At 41.6% G+C, this 16,908-nt stretch overlaps 1 protein-coding gene across 8 annotated transcripts in view; it reads right to left on the reverse strand.

Annotated features, from left to right (window-relative positions):
* Positions 1 to 6,526: 6,526 nt before the first annotated feature.
* The window catches only part of LOC133950355 (nuclear factor 1 B-type-like), a 62,433-nt gene continuing 52,051 nt past the window's right edge, over positions 6,527 to 16,908 (reverse strand). For 6 of the 8 annotated variants that reach the window (XM_062384618.1, XM_062384619.1, XM_062384617.1 and 3 more), the window contains 2 exons: positions 13,571 to 13,659; positions 6,527 to 9,865 (listed from right to left, as the gene is read on the reverse strand). In XM_062384618.1, coding sequence (XP_062240602.1) covers positions 9,733 to 9,865; positions 13,571 to 13,659 — 222 coding nt within the window. In that variant the 3' untranslated portion in view covers positions 6,527 to 9,732. The remainder of the gene's footprint in view (positions 9,866 to 13,570; positions 13,660 to 16,908) is intronic. The other 2 variants (XM_062384622.1, XM_062384621.1) reach the window with 1 other exon arrangement.

Genomic DNA, 16,908 nt, shown 5'->3' on the forward strand with positions numbered 1-16,908 from the left:
GGGGTATTACAGTAGATTAGCTGGAGTATTACCACGATGGAGCACGGGTATGTGGGGTCATGGGATCGCTCCAGGACAAGAAGACTAATGTTTGCTTTCAGGGACAACTGTCACAGACACACATGCGAGAATCAACGAAATCCAATTAGTTAAATGCTTAAAGTCAAATAGTTTCCTTTGCTCTGATCTGACATTGTCCTCATTCCACCCCTACAGCAGTCACTAACTTTGTTTTCCTCTTGCAGCCTGGTTTCCGAGACTCTCCTGAGCGAGGTGATCGTGGATGCTGCAACAGTTGTTTTGTACCGTAAAACTTTATGTCCTCATGAGTCTAAGGCAGGGGTCTTCAACGTTTCTCAGGCCAAGGACCCCCAAACTGGTGGAGAGATGGAGCAGGGACCCCCTACTATATATATTGTATAAAATTGTGTTTTATATTAAACTGGGCCTAGTGCCACATATAAACCTATCTACCCTGTTAGTGTGCATTCAATACTAAGCTATTCAAATATAATAGGGGTTCATATATTCATATTTTAATTTTAAACATACATGTAGATGAGACAGTGAATCCTCAAGCCATCCGTGGATGAAACACATACTCCCACATTGGTGAAATGTCGGACCCTGATGGGTTTCACACAACTTATCTATCTTGGACGGATGGAGGTTGTCAGGCAGGGGGTCAAATCAGCCTCTCAATATGTTGGATGCATGTTAATGTGTATTTAAAGACATTTAAATTTGTTAGAAAATAAATCAAAAATTATAAAAAATATAAACAATTGTCTAATCAACCAATCATTTTGCGACCCCCCTGCAGTTCCTCCGCGGACCCCCTAGGGGTCGCGGACCCCCTGTTGAAGACCTCTGGTCTAAGGTATTAACAGGAATTTGTGTGGAAAAAAGTTCAGCCTTATACATATTTTAGAAAAAAGAAAAAAGCAACACCCCCTCTCAATTTATTAATATCTTCTGTAGACTCTCGCTTAACATCAGGGGTGGGAACCCTTTTAAGGGCCATTTTAATTTTTATAACACCCTTTGCAGACCGTACTAAATTACTGAACACATATATCACACTAACCTCTAATGGGATGGCTGGAACTGCTTCTCTTTGCCGACGAGCTGATGTCTGATGGTGGAGATGATGATGATGATGATGCTCTCAGCTGGTTTTAACCACAGACTGTGTATAAAGATAAATATACCTCATTCAGAAGGACAATTTGTGACCATAGACTGAACATAGACAGAGACGACATGACAGCTCCCCAAACGTGAAACAACGTGCCAACTGATGGCTGCTACCATAAAGCTCATAAATCCAGGCTCATTCATGTTAATGGATGGGACAACAACTAAAAAGTAAAATGTCATGCTCTCAAAGATGATTTCTGGGATTTAGATAAGTCTTTTTAAACTTACATAAGTCAAAGTGATTATTTCCAATAAGTACTTACATACTTACTTCGTGACATTTCAATAGCATGGATTAACGAATTAAAACCAAAATCACCAGACAAATTAACACTTGGACATATGTATATGCTTTTGTCATTTACCGTCTGGTCTATTGCAATGCACTTTATACAAACCCTTTGTAACTCGTTTGCAGCTTGTTTAAAATGCAGCTGATTGTATTTTAACTAAAAGAGGTCTTATGTCAGGCCAATCAATACATCCCTTCACTGGTTGCCAGCTACTTAGCAGCTCTTAACTCCCTACATTCCCAGTCGCAACCTGTCCTTGTTAGCTGTCAAGACTGGCTACTCAGGGTGACCAGGCGTTCTCTGCCAGGGCCCTGAGGCTCTGGAACTCCTTGCCTGAAAAACTACCTGTCTTTAAATCACTGCTCAAAACTTATTTTTACAGGGAAGCTTATGTAGCATGTGATATGTAACTCTGTTGCTACTTTGATGTTTTAATTCCTTTTTCATCCGTTTCAACATACTCTTACCTGCATCTACATTTTATGTAGCTTTTTAAATAAGACAGCTTTAAACTCTGCTGCCTATGACAGTAGGTATTCAGTTTAAAAAAGGCATAGATGTAATGATGTGTGATTAACTGAGCAAGGCACATGGCTTTCATAGCCAATAGATTTAGTCGGATCTACCTTTAGCCTTAACTTTATTTTTATTAATGTTTTTACAATTTGTTTTGTGAAGCGCTTTTTAACCTTGTTTAGTGCTATATAAATAAAGTTATTATTATTATTATTATTATTATTATTATTATTATTATTACTATTTAAGTGTGACAAGAACTTCCTATGGCAGAAAACATCTTTGTGAAAAATGTAATAATTATCCTAAATAAAATGTATACCGGATTGAGTTTTCGGAGAGCTGTCATGTTGTCCAGCTTTAAATACAGTTTATTATTGTGTTCACATTCGGAATGAGGTTAACTCACCACAAAATTAGCCTCCATAGCATGAAGGCTGGCTGCTAACCTCCTCCATTTGATGGAGGAGTTTGGACTTTTTCTTCACTGCTGCTTTCGTCCCATCAAACCAGACAATTTATCTCGTGTTTAACTTCCACAAAAACGTTAACAGTTTGTCTATTTCTCCTACAAAGTCCCACATTCACTGCACCTGAGGTTCTTTTATCATGAAAGCCGCCATTTTGCTTTTTAGCGATGACATGTGACAGGGACCCATGGGTTTTCTTCACCCTGACCGTGACCTGACAGGTTCACCCGAGGCTCCAGCCTGCACAAGGCAAATCACATACTGCTCGACTCTTCTGTTCCACAAGCCCTTCAGGATCACCATCAACTTTATTATTCTATATGTCAACTTTTTTTTTTCCTCAAACAGACCTTTTTTTAATCACTTTTCATATTACACCTTAAAACTTAACTCACCATTTCTGCTCTTAAATCTATTAGACAACAAAAAGGGTCTAAATATCTCTCCCCAAACACATGTACCCCTAATTTATTTCTGTATATGTATTTTATGCGGATACTTTCATCCAATCTTTCTATTCTGTATGTCTCAATACTAAGCTTTACCTGCACTGTTAATGTTATACTTGAGATTCAATTTTTATATTCATGAATTATAGAGCAGGCTGTAAAGGAGAATGAGGCCCCTGCTATAAGCTACATATTAAAGTAAAGTTTCAAAATAATGTCCTATGAGCAAATGTAACAAATATTAACTATCCATATCCATTCTTTAAATCTTTTAAATAAAAGCCTTCTAAATAAATGTCCATTCAATGAACCAGTACAAGTGGCAGGTCTGTAACCATTGAGCACTGCAGTGTTTACCCCCAACCATTCACTCCACTTTAAAAAACGTACATATAATTTATTTCAGATGATCTCGTGATCAGATTAGTGACTTTATGTCAAAGCAATTGCATGATGCTTGAGTTGTATAGCCATGTGTCTCAGCTTCCATTTTTGTGATGTAATCTCTGCAATCCAACTTTAAGAAAACTGTGGGAAAAGTTGAAGGACCTTCCCCTCCAAACCCCCCCAATACAACAAAACCCTCCCTCCTCTGTGACCCAACTGGTAATTATCAAAGAGACGAAATCTATTTTTGTGCTATTTTTTAGTCTCCCCTTCAATTTCCAGTCCACGGGCTTCACTACAGAAACCAATCAGTTGTGTCTTTTTTCCTGAGCATCGTTAACGAGAAGATTAAATCTGAAATCAGACTTTAAACCGGAGGTCATATATAAGAAAGAAATCAACACAAGAACGAGCAGCACATAAAAGTCATTTTTTGTAGCATAGCTCATTTTATTGTTTAAACAGTTTTGCATAGGAAATATATCCACTTCCAGTAATTGACTGCAGAAAAACAGCTGCTAGCAGTATAGGCTGGATATAACAGTAACAATCACAAAAAAAGTTGAGCCTTTATTTACACTGATTTTAATCTTGTGGCAATTTTAGCCCCTGCACCAAATGTAACCAGCTTGAAGGCGTCGCCAAATGCTCGGCATTTCTAAAAATCAATAAAAAGAAGGGATATCAAGGCCTTCGCTATACAGTTCACAATGGACACCTGTGACTCCTAAACTGTAAATGAAAAGATTAAAAAAACAAAAACAAAAAGAACAACAGAAAAGGTTTCCAAAATTCCTCTAAAACGTACATTCAGATACATACATAGACCTTTGCACACACTTGCAGTGTAACTACAATCACTACTGGAGACTGTTTACATATTGTTTTGTTGGTGTTGTTGTTGTTGTTCGCTATATAGTCATTCCAACACACGATTCATAAAGTAGACATGTGTGCGCAGAGGGAAGTAAAAGTGCCACAAAAAAAGAGAACGAGACGAAATAAACAAACTAAGTCAGCCATGCAGAGAAAGCTGCTGACGTATTTTTAAGAAAAGACATTTCATCAATTCATTGCGCTCAAGTTGTAGAGCTGAACCCCCCCCCCCCATATCCACCCCCCCTCACCTCTTCTCCAAGCAAAAGAAAAATAAGAAGGAACCTCAAACCTTTCCTCTTGCAAATTTAGAACAAGCTCGATGTGGGTATTGTGTGCTGACATAATTACAAAATTGATAAATCACAAAAAAACCACACCAAAGATAATAAAGAGCATATTTCCAGATGAGTTTGCCAAATTTAGTTTTGTGTGTTGCAGTTTTTTTTTTCTTCTTTTTCTCCCTCCTGTCACATATGAAAGTAAGTCTATCACATTTTACAATTATATACAACAGACACATGGACAGCTTGAACAGGCACTGCATTGCTATCTTTTTGTCTTCTTTTGGTGAGTGTAACGTCCTGTAAAAATGCTGGTTTTCATGTGTTACGAACAACCTGATGCCAAGTGACTAGCAGCTAGCCAAAGTATGGAAGGTGTGTATTGCTCATGTAGGGTGAAAGGTTAAGTCTGAATGTCTCCCTTAGGTCTGCGTGTAAATATATATACATACAGTACATATCTATATATAAAAACACGCCCGTTCAGTCCCTACAGGATGTATGATCAGGTAAAAAAGGAAAAATCACACATATTGCATGAGTGCCACAAGTTCTCCTTGCATAAAGTCGTCCTGCCTCTCAGTGATCGTGGTGATCAATGACATAATACTTTCTCAAATATACATGGGAGCGTCAGAATCTACAGATGGGTGGAACACAGATTCAGAGTTCATTGCGTTTTCTAGAGCTTTTTTGCAGGTTGCGTTCACCACCGCGCCTGAAAACACTTATCAGCTGGAAGGTACAGTACCCTAATCTGGAGCACCCGTGGAGACATTTTTGTTTCGTAGTGTACACCGAGGGTCTCCCTATATCGCATTAGGCATCGGACAGCATGTGGAAAGTGCAAAATGAGCGATGCCGTGATGATTTTACAGATTTAGTCCAAGAAGAACAAAAGCAAACGGCCCAACATTGGCTGGTCGATTCCGAAATACTGCGAGATCTAGCACCAGTCATCTTGAAACGTTTCCTCTCCACAGAAAAAAAAAAAAATTCTATATCTGATAGATCCATAAAGGACGTTTGTCACTGCAGATTCTACCCTGCTTCTCGTTTTAAGGTCAGGTGCATTCTGGGGCCTTTTTTTAAACATTTTTTCTTTTTTTTATACTGGATAAGTGACATCACCTCCCAGCTGCTACAAGAAAAACACTCACACCACGATCTTGTTGGACAAGAAATTCACACCCATTTCCAAAAAATAAAAGAGATAAATCACATCACACTCGCTATGGCCACACTAATGAAAGAACAACAATTAAAAATATTCATGAAGTGTTTCCCAAATGGAAATATCTAAGCACTAACCAAGTTCAGAAATAATAATATTAATAATAATCAAAAAAAAATCATTGCTGTTGTTGTTTATATTTTCGACATTACATACAACAACTTATGAAAACATTTTAGATTCTACTAATCAGGGAAACCTGGAGAGTTCTAACTCAAATCCAGCTTCCACAACAAATAAACAAAAACCAAAATAATTTCTTCCTAAAATGGAACTGACTCATTTTTTCCCCAGAATGGAGGATTAACAAATTAGGGCTTCAGAGAAGATCTCTCGACAAAGTTTACAGTGTACAAACTCCTGTCCTACCGCGGGCTTTTTTTTCTCAATAGAAAGACCCTCATCTTCTCTCATTGTGTAGTGTCAGAGGCACGCGATCACAAACTCTCACGCACAAATGCACACAAATACTCAAGCTGCCGAAGCAGATTTCAAACCCACGGACTGCTGCTATTGACGCCATCGGGGTATTTACCTTTATGTACAGTCTCCTATTCAAATAAACACCCACAGCACAGTGACCCTGACACATTTTCTACCTCTCTTACACACACCCATTCACACACTTGGGGACAATGCACTTCAGTGGGGTTTCCAATGGCCAAAGGCTGCAAAGCACTTATAGTTTTTCTTTTGAGATCAAAAAATAAAACAAAATAGACAGAACAGTGCACAAAGAACAGGGTGACTTTTGAATTTTCTCAGTCCCTGGATAAGAAATCTGGGTGAAGAAAGAGAGATTGAGCTTGACTTGAGGATTATTTTTCCTAAAAAAACAACAACAAAAAAAAAAATCTGCTTCTTGGCCCTCTGCTGGCGTGGGAAAGTTTCCGCGCTAGTCCCGTCTCTCCGAGGGAAAGGCGTCTTTCACGATTGTGGGGGAAAGAGTGCAAAAGGTGTCGTAGCAGCATCGGAGGCGCTAATATTCGATTGTGATTGATATAAATAATGCCCTGTATACGCCTGAGTGATTTCATTTGAGACTATAGGGTCAACACATCGTACGGAGGAAGAAGACGATTGCCTATGTGCTATTTAAGTGCTATTTTTTTTTTCTTCTAGTGGATTCTATTTAAGCCTCTGCTGGACCACTGGACATGAAGTAGGAAAACACCACGCGTCTAATATTGACTTTAGCATTCTCTATGGGGGACGTATCTCAGGAATTGACATATGTGCATATCATATATACATTTATACAAATCTACTAGTTATAAAATACTTTCTAAAGGCTTGCTTGAGCCTGTCTGGAGCTGATTTGGACAGGTCTCGAGAGCATTAGTCGGTGTGTGATTGTTGCGCAGGTTGCAGGACACTTCACTGATGTGTTTAAGGCATCTACTTGGGAATTGCATTCGGTGATGTCTACATGTTTCAATGAGAGCGCTCAGTGGCGATGCGTCCTCAGCTGCAGCTCCAGGGGGATCTACGCGACGGAAGGGGGGGGGGGGGGGGGGGGTCAGGATTCTAGGCGAAAGAATTTCTTTTTTTAAATGATTGTCATACTCAAGTCAAGCCGTCTCTCCTGTGGAAAAAAACTTAAAGTTCCTTCAAGGTCAGGCGCTAGCACCCCATGTGGAAAGTTGAAAGTAGGAGTCACAGTAGACCAATCAGTGACTTTGCAGCCGTAGAAAGACCAAGGGTGCATTCTAGAAAAATACCGCCCCTCCCGCTAAAACTTCCGAATCAAAAAATACACTGGAACATGTCTTACTGTCGCTCGGTAGGCCTGTTAGCTTAAGAAAGAAGATTTTAAAATGATAAAAAGACCTTGTCATACACTGCATAGAAAGCAGAGCCCACTTTGGTCAATAAAAAAGGAAAACACCCACAACAACAACAACATCATCAACAACAACAACGACAAACAACGATATCAACAAAATAAATGCATTACAATATTGTCTATCTCCAAACTAGCCTCTAATAATTGACGCATCTATAAGCACTACCTACATAGGCAAAACTTGGTATTGCATAATTTTCATAATTCTGACATCCACCCTCCACAATAGTAACTGGAAGATGAACACAAATGAGCATTGAGAGATAAAAGAAAACAACAAAATAAAAGATGACAGGTTATTTGAAAAACCACCAAAATACTGAGGAAAAAAACAAAACAAAAAACGCTGGTTGATTACAAACTTTAAAACGGCAACTATACACAGCCTTGATATGCAATGTAACTGTGAGATAGAGTAGTACATGAAGTTAAAAATCAACAATTTCATTCAGAGTACAAAACAATTCTTATCGTAAAAATGTTAATTTTTTTTTCTATAATGATAAATGCAGCAAAAACAAGTGTAGTGAAGTCTCTATATTCAAAGGCAAGGCACGTTATGTGGACTATATGTCATCGTGCAAATTAAGAGTATTTGAGAATTTCTTTTTTCCTGGTATAAATACGTCTGGACTTGGAGAGGCAATGGCCGCGCGAACATGCCGTGCACAATTCTAGATTTCAGGGATCTGCCACCACCTGGAGTCGATCATTTCAGTTTCCAGCCTCTTCCACTCGCAGCGTTAACCTTGCACAATATGTAGCTTTGCACATAAGCCTCATGTACATCTCCATGGATTCAAACTTTGCATTCCATTTTTTTTTTATATATATATTCTGTAAACATAAGCTTTTGAAGCTGATGGCCAAATGCATATGCTCTTGATCTTATCATGAACATTTAAAATAAAAACAAAATAAAAAGAAATGCCATTTTTACACACTATGTGCGTCTCATTATTTATGTTCATTTTGTCTTCCTCTAAAAATAAATTAAAATTAGAAAAGAAACAACTCCCCATATTGACGGGAGGGGCTCAAGAGGAAGATGTGCTGGTTTTGCTCATCAGGGCTGCACAGGTAGCTTAGTGCTTGCCTTCACATGTCGTTCATGCTCAATTTTTTTCTTGTGTGAGGAGACGGTTACGTGACTGAAATCAAATTCCAATGTTTTCTAAAACATTTTTTTCCCCCCCATAAAACCATTTAATATTTATCCCCCTTCCTTTAGAGTCTTAGGGCTGACAGACTGATAGCTTCCCTTCAAAAAATTCAATTGCACTTGCCTCTATTCGAGATTTTACTTAACTCTCCGTCTTTTCATTTTAAGGAGTTGCAAATTCTTTAATTAGGGGTCCAATCTCAAGCCGAACATTTAGTGTTTTTTGAAAACCGCATAAAGAGTTCTCAACTCTTACTGTAAGTGTTTTGTTTTTTCGTATACATTAATTCTTGGAGTAAGTAGCAATAACAGAATAAACAAAGTCAACACATTTTCTGAACAAAGAGTCATATCACAGTAAACTGAACTCAAAACGGAAGAAGAAAAACACTCTGAATTCACAATTTTTTTTGTTCCTATGGTGTACACAGTGAATCGTTTGACATGGGAACGCCTCTTTTCAAGAGGTCGCAGTTAAGAGAGCTTAGAGTCTCGGAGCCATCCACCAGGCAGAGGTTGTTTTAACACAGACCTCTTCACTCGTGTGTACGTGTGTGTCTATGCATCAAGATTTTAATTTCCTTCCCCCGACATGAAAAAATAGTGGGAATTGCCGCTAAGAGACTAGAGTGTCATGCAATGAAACATTAAGGCATCTATACATCACAGTATTTGAATGAACTGAAAAGTTCTGCAAACACAACAACTGACTGGTGGGTGCTGGGTGTGGGATGGGCCGGGCCGGGTCTTTCTCTTTTTTTCTTCCTTTTTTCCTCTGAACCAACCCTCGTCTTCACTTCACGGACAGGGTCCATCACGGGGGGGGAGGGACGGGAGTCGGGGGGGATGTGGGGGCACAGAAGGGTTGTGCAGCTCGTGCTGCTTTGCTGGTTTCATCCATGGGCTGCGGACACCTGTAGTGCGAGCTCTGCACCACCGACACCCCCCAACCTGCCCGTTCGCCCACGGGGGTGTCATCTGGCCTCTCGTGTTTGTGTGTGTGTGTGTGTGTGTTTCAGTTCCCTGTCTCAGCGGGGACAAGGGGCTCACCAATGATGTTTATGCTGTAGTTCTGGTGGACATTTGTTGGCAGAATCGGAGTCCCGTTCGACACTTGGAATGGAACTAAGCTCGCCCAGGTACCAGGACTGCAGATAGAGAGAGAGAGAGAAAAGAAAAGACACAGACGGAGAGATTAGTCATATGCCAATAATCTTGTTTGTGCAGCATGCAATCAAATTCTCTCTTTTAATTATCCTGAACGCCAATGACCGGCATCACTGCTCTGCTGCCAGTCATCAAGATTCAAGGTCTTATTTTTATTATTTCCCCCCTTTATTTCCGTCATTCAGACAGAGAGGAATAGAAGCACTCGCTCGTTAATCTGAGCCGAGGTGATGCCACTTGATTCCCAGTGAAGGACGTCGTGTGAGAGGGGCCGTGGCACAGGCAGCATTGAAAAAGAACAAGGAGGGGGAGTGTGATCGGTGGTGGATGCGGTGGAGGAGGGTGGGTTGTGGGTAAAAAGTGGAGGGGTGTGTGGAGGGTGGGGGGGCCTACACAAAGCTGTCCCATCCCTATTCATCTCACGCTAATGGCAAAACAACACAGTGATTGTTCCTGGTGAGCAACGGTGCTAACTGAAAACGCGAAGCGGGGAAACAAGCAGCACGTTGTTCCCGAGGGGTGCCGTGCTACGTAGATGTCGGATAATTAGCCCCCACCCCCTGCGTTCCACCCCCCCACCCACCATCACCACAGGTCCCAAGGGTGCGCTCATCTGACACCCTCTCCCACCAGCCCTGCTCAGTCTAAGAATACCTGTTACAAACTTCTGACTCTGTCCTAAAAGTGTGCTGGATGGATGAAGAGGGCCGTGGGGAAGAGAGATGACTGAGGGACAAAGAGGAAGAGGACAAATGAGGAGGAGAGAGGGATCCAGAGGAGAACATAAATGATGAGAGGAAGAGAAACAAAACCCAGAAAAAGGCTAAAGATTCTGCTTCATAGAGTTGGAAAAAAACCAGACTCGATTCTGTGGAGCTTCAACAACAATGTCTGTGTCCATGAAAGCGACTCATCAACCAGTCTGAGTTTTCTACAAATCACCAGTCACTGCTCTTTTTACTGGAAACAATGGAAGTGCAAATTCAATTCAACTCATGGCCTAAATAGTGAAAGAAAGGAAGGACAGAGAAGAAGAGATGTGTTCAAAATAAAAATCATTCAGAGTTTTAGACTTCCTCGTGCAAGAAGGAAAAAAAGAGAAAAACCTCAAGGCTGAGCTTCTAGATCAGTTTTTTTTGTTTTGCTATCCTCTCTCGCCTGCTTCCCTCCCTCCCTCGCTCGTCTACCCTGCCAAAAATCATCGGACAGGAAACGAGGGATTAAGTTTTTCCTACCTTGCTGAACAAAGAGCGCACAGAGTGGCCAAGTGCTGCAGCTTCTCTCTCTATTTCCCCCCGTTCGCCCTCTTTCTTTCTGTCGGTCCTCCCTCTCTCCTTCCACCGCTCGGTGCTTAAAACTCTGCTCAGGTAATGGTTCACATTAGGGGGACCACACAGCCACAAAGCAGACGCGCGGGCCTTTGTGAGCGCTAAACCGCCAGATCGGTTTTAATCTTGTTAGAATTGATGGCTGTCTGTCTGAATCTGCGTCTTATAGCATAAAGCTGCGCTCAGGTGGGGTTAAAGGAAAGTATGTGTGTGTGTGTGTGTGTGTGTGTGTGGACTGAACTCATCTGATCGTGTACATTACTATGACTGAGGACCCTATTGAAAGAAAATTAGACCCACCTAATATAAAGACTTGCACTTTGAAAATTAGTTGCATTAAGAGAGCACATACGAATGAACTTTTCAATATGCTATATTACAGGAATTCTGGGTAATGTAATTCAAATATGTCAAACACTTGATCCTCACAAGGCTTTAAAATCCCTCTATTCTTATGACTTTATGTTTTTGCACTCAGGGCCACTTCGGACGGGACTAAATCCTGACCTCCGTCGTTGCATTTCCTCAGGTAACCTTCAAGGCGGCCTTCCCTCACCCTGTCCGGCTCCCAAACCACAATAATTCGACTCCCCGCAAGCACAGCCCGGGCATACAGCGTGCTTCGTTTAAGGATTAGCTCCCTAAATTAGATTATCTAATGGCATCTTAATGGATTGCTGACCCATTTCCTGCACAATGGCAACATGCGAGTCTGGCAGCGTTTTAAATTGGGGGCTAGCACTGAAGAGGCATGGCAGAGCGCAGCGTTTAAAGGGCAAGCGAGATAAAGAAGAGGAATCGGCGCGATTTCATCTATTCGTCTGAATGTTTTGTGAAGAGGAGGGTTTAAAAGAAATATAATAAAATTACCATCTCCATCCTTGTTACAACACAGACTAAATCCAGTTGGAGTCTGTTTTATCTGCGCTCATTAGTGTACACCCACATGGAGAAAAGTGGAGGCGTTTGCTGCTGTGTGAGAGGAATAAGAGACTTGGAGCTGCTGCTGCTGCAGGGGACATTTTTCTCTGCTACCTCCACTGGCCTATTAGGAGGCCTGTTGAAGGGGGCTCTGCTGTGTGCATGTGTGTTTGTGAAAAAAGAAAAAAGTAACTTCAGCGAGCACAAAGTGTGCACATACACACACAGATGCCCTACACTTCCAGGGGAAAAAGGGGGAAAAGGGAGACGTAACAGGAAAAGCCTTAGCTCAGCTTGCTCCGTGGTGAAATGGTCCAGGTTTTTCTCCCCCGAGGAGGCAGAGAGATAAAGTATGGAGGCAGGGGGAGACGAAGGAGGGGAGGGGGCATTCTGTAACTTAAAGTTAGGGTGGGCAAAGCATGGCCGCAGCATAAAATTAAACAAAGCTAAGCTTGTTCCAACATAGAGACTTAATGGCTGGAAATCTGACCTGAAATGACTTTTACTCTACATGATTTGATTTTGTTCTAAATGGCTTGATCGAACTTTAGTGTTTTGAAATATGTGCGTTGTGTGTTTGTCTTGTGTGAATCCATGAGGAACACTGCAGTCATTTTGTAGTGAAGAATCACAGAGCAGAGGAATTAAATCATAATAGATCTGACTGAAATCAAGCTCTAACATTTGCTAGATTTAGTTTAGGGTGCATTAAAAATCTCTAAATCACATAAAAGTATTTTTAAGTACGAGCTCTTGGAAAGTTTTGGGAAAGATGAATTTGACATAAGTTTACTTCTTCGTCTGCATCCTCTACATGTATGGCTCCTCTTTTGAATCCTGAGATATTTATTCTTTTATCTATTTCACTTTTCTAAAACAAACATCATCAACCTCCACGCTGTGAATTCCCCGGACATTTCCCCCCTGTATTTTTGCATGGGCTAGCTCGGACATTTGTCGGACATTTTTACGAGGGGGGGGTTGGGGAATTTCGTAGAATGTCTGGAGGCTATGACTCGGGACATTTGCATTCTCGAATCCAGCCCCTCTGGAAAATGCATGTTCAGCACAATGTCTGAAAGCAGCTTTACGGAGAGAATGAAATGAGGGAACAGAGAGGAAGGGACAGAAAGCACCAGATACACAAGGAAATCAAAAGTGAGTTACGTTTATCATAGAAATGCATGACCTCATCTCAAGAGTCCAAAGGGCGAACCGGTGAGATTTCACTGCAGGAATAACAGTCACAGCTACCGGCCGGAAAATTACACGTATATGTGAAAAGATATGTAAGATATGTGAATTTCTGAGATGTGAGAGGAAGACAATCAGGAAAAACAGACATTATATTGCATTGTCAAGCATATGTGTGTGTGTGTGTGTGTGTGTGTGGTGCAAGGGAGACAGAGAGATGGCATGAAAGAATGAAAAGGTTACCTTTGCCAAGCAATCCCCAAAGTGTCGTCAGTGGCACTGGGGCCATAATGCCTGCCGTTTTGAGTCACGCTCCAGTCACACTTCCTCAGCTGTCAATTGAAACCTAGCAGTCAGATCACTGGGCCAAGACAACTTCCACTTCACATCTCACTACAACTCAACACTCTATACAGACACAGATGCATGCAAAAGGGCCTATCAAGCAATAAGCAGCACAGGTACAGACACAATGACTCCAAAATGAGTCCTAACGGTTACTCACAATCATGAAAATAGTGAATGGCATCAGCATATTCATTACTTAATTGGTTACAAATAACAGGTAAATCAAAGCTATGGCTGAAATATAGAAAGAAAAAGCATGCAGACAAAGTTAGAGGCTAACCTGGAAGTAAAAAAAACAAGACGGAGTTAGTGACATAATGTGAGTGGCATCATATCGGTAGTTCATATGTGAGTGGTTACTGCTTTTGTTGCAATGAAGCCATGCAATCCGCTGGATGCATGCACCCTGTCGATAAGCGCCGCTCCGCTGTAAGTGCACTTTCAGATTCAGGATGGAGTGCGCGAGCATGCCCTCAAACATTCAGACGCTTTTTCATTAGCTAACTGTTTTTATTGATTAGGGGTCAAAATTACAATGGAGTTGAACACTCACGCACACAAACACACTCAGTCACGCATACACGCACACACACACCCACAAACCCGTTCCCCTCCGCTCTTCTCCAGACATGCAAACCTTACATACAGATTACAAATTACTGCAACCAAAAAAAAAAGGAAAACACCCCACACACAAAACGGCGTCTCCTTTGCATGCATTATGCGAGCGCACGTGTCGGCAATCCAGCTGAGAGCTATCTCTGCCAATACCAACCTAACCTTGCCCTGTGGTCAACACATTCATTTAGTAATGTATCGGGCTAAAACTGCACTGTTAGCACTCTGCGTGCACTGGCAGACGTTGTGCAGAGGCACTTAAGAGGGATTTAATCAGATATACGCGCACGCTGAATATTCAAAGACATTTGCAGCGGTCAAGAACTGTGTTCTTTTCTTTTTCCTCCGTGCACCTGGATGAACACATCAAGAGATGATGATTGGTTTCCGAGTTTTTGCCACATTGAAATTCAGTAATGTTCAGTTTGTTTTTATGCTGATTTTTTCTGGAACAAATGTGAAGTTGTGGCAAGAAACGGGCGGATTTAGACACAAACTACCACAGAAAATGAATCCTAAAAAGCCCTGCAGTGATTCAACTATGTTGCAATTGGATATTCTCATTCTCCAACTCCTGATGATTAAACTGAATAAGAAGAAATGTTGTTCCATCCAGTGTGTTTTGTAATCATCGAAGGTTGGGAGACTGAACCCCCCACTCCCCACCCCACCCCCCCCATGCAGCTCCCGCACTCTCCAGCCTGACAAAAGCCTGGTAGAGAATGTGCGGGTTGGGCCAGACGCTCTGTGCCACCGCTCCTCGAGGGGCTCGCCATCTGTCCGCTGGCACCGGCACATCAGAGTGGCATAGGCAGCGGGGAGAAGGGGAACGTTAGCTAAACAGATGCGGGCAGATTGTGGATTAGGATCCTTCCTTAGATAATATCAAATGACATCTGATCACGGATCTTTCCCTGCGGAATGCTAGATGGTGGCATTCCCTCGAGGGGTTAACCAAGGCGAGAGATGAATGGAGGGGTTTTTCACACATTCACTGCCTGGGAATCGTAGAGCAGGTGTGGGAGTGTGGGGTGGTGGTGTTGTTTTGTGTGTGTGTGTGTGTGTGTTTTCATTTTCTGAAGCCTACTGTGCATGTGTCTGTGTGTGTGTGTGTCCAAGGTTTTCTATTTTTGTGGTGCCACATCTTAAAATAAGCTCTGCATGGAAAGGTAGGTTTTGATACAGAGTCATCAGGCAACTTTCAAGTTATTTTAACACCAAGGCCCAACAGACCCCTTTAATTCTAATAGAAATCAGTTTCCTAAATATGCCTGCAGTTTTTATATTAAGATCCATTAATAATTCTCTTGGAAAATGGTGAGAATGGTGAAAAACGCCCTTTCTCACAATGTTAGAGGAAGGGGGAAAAAATATTCTTGGATATGCCCCCTGATCCGGATCAACATCAAAATTATTGGGTTCCTCCCTGACCCATACAGAATTCAGGGGATCTTTAAAAGAAATCAAAGTTGGATCTGTCAGCAGCAGGACCAGATGCAGAGCAATTCATGGCCTCCATCCATCACACAGACGGACAGACAAAGGACAGTCCACCTCCGTGGCACAGCTCCAATGCTGACCACATTTAAAAAAGAAAAAAAACTCAGCATCCGAGAATCTCACTCAATTCTCCAGGCATGTGTGACGTGTTTCCCTTTCCTAACCAGCCAGGCGGCGCTAAACGGCCGAAACAAAACAACCCAAAGTGCCAGTAAAAGCCTTGTGGATCCCACATAATAAACATCCCATCGCCACATGAGGACAATGACAGAGCGTTCAGTGAAAGTGTTTCGTCCTGAGGGACTCTGGCCCAGCGTCGGTGCTGCTCGGCGAGCCCAGATCCCAGGCAGTTAAATCATACGACAGAAAACAAAAACAACTGAGACAAGCAGAAGTGTGATGAATCAATGTGGAGACTGTTTAGAGTTCCTTAAGTCGACAAGGGCATTTATTCATCTGTATATAGCAAGTAATCACCTTCTAGAGAGGTGTCACTGTTGCACGTACAAATCTCCCATTTTTAATTTCACATCTTAAGCCTGCCAAAACTCTGAATTGAGTAAATCCAAAGATATCCAAGATGATGTGTTCTCCTACGCTAGGCCAGAAATAATTCATTTTGGCAAGCAAAGGGATCACAAAACTCTGTTTTGGGATAATTCAATTTTGAATCATTACTATTTATCAAATGAAAATAATAGTAAATGGTTTTTTTATTAGATTATCTCACTGTATTTCTTAGGGAGGATACTTATATTTGTATCGGGCTGATTTACACTTCAGATTCTGGAACAAAAAGTCCTCACAGGCTCTCGGGGCAAAGCATTGGACAACGTTCAGCGGGTCATGCAGCTTCGCTCAGACTGCTGCTGTCTTGTGTGGTCACTTTGTACCCCGCTGAAAGAAGTAGCAAGGCTACTAGAAAAATGTGGAAGGCAAACTGTGCGACATCAGCCAAGTGAATCCTCCCTCTCCTCCTCCTGCGCCGAATAAAAGCATCCCACGTCTTTTGACAAACATTAAGGTTTTTCATTTTTTTTCACCTACTCTGATTTTAGGAAAATGAAAGGCAGAGAGAGAAAACGAAAGACGCAGAAAGAGAAGCGAGGATACAG

Source organism: Platichthys flesus, chromosome 24 (genome assembly GCF_949316205.1).
Source record: "Platichthys flesus chromosome 24, fPlaFle2.1, whole genome shotgun sequence".
Classification (NCBI taxonomy): Eukaryota; Metazoa; Chordata; class Actinopteri; order Pleuronectiformes; family Pleuronectidae; genus Platichthys; species Platichthys flesus.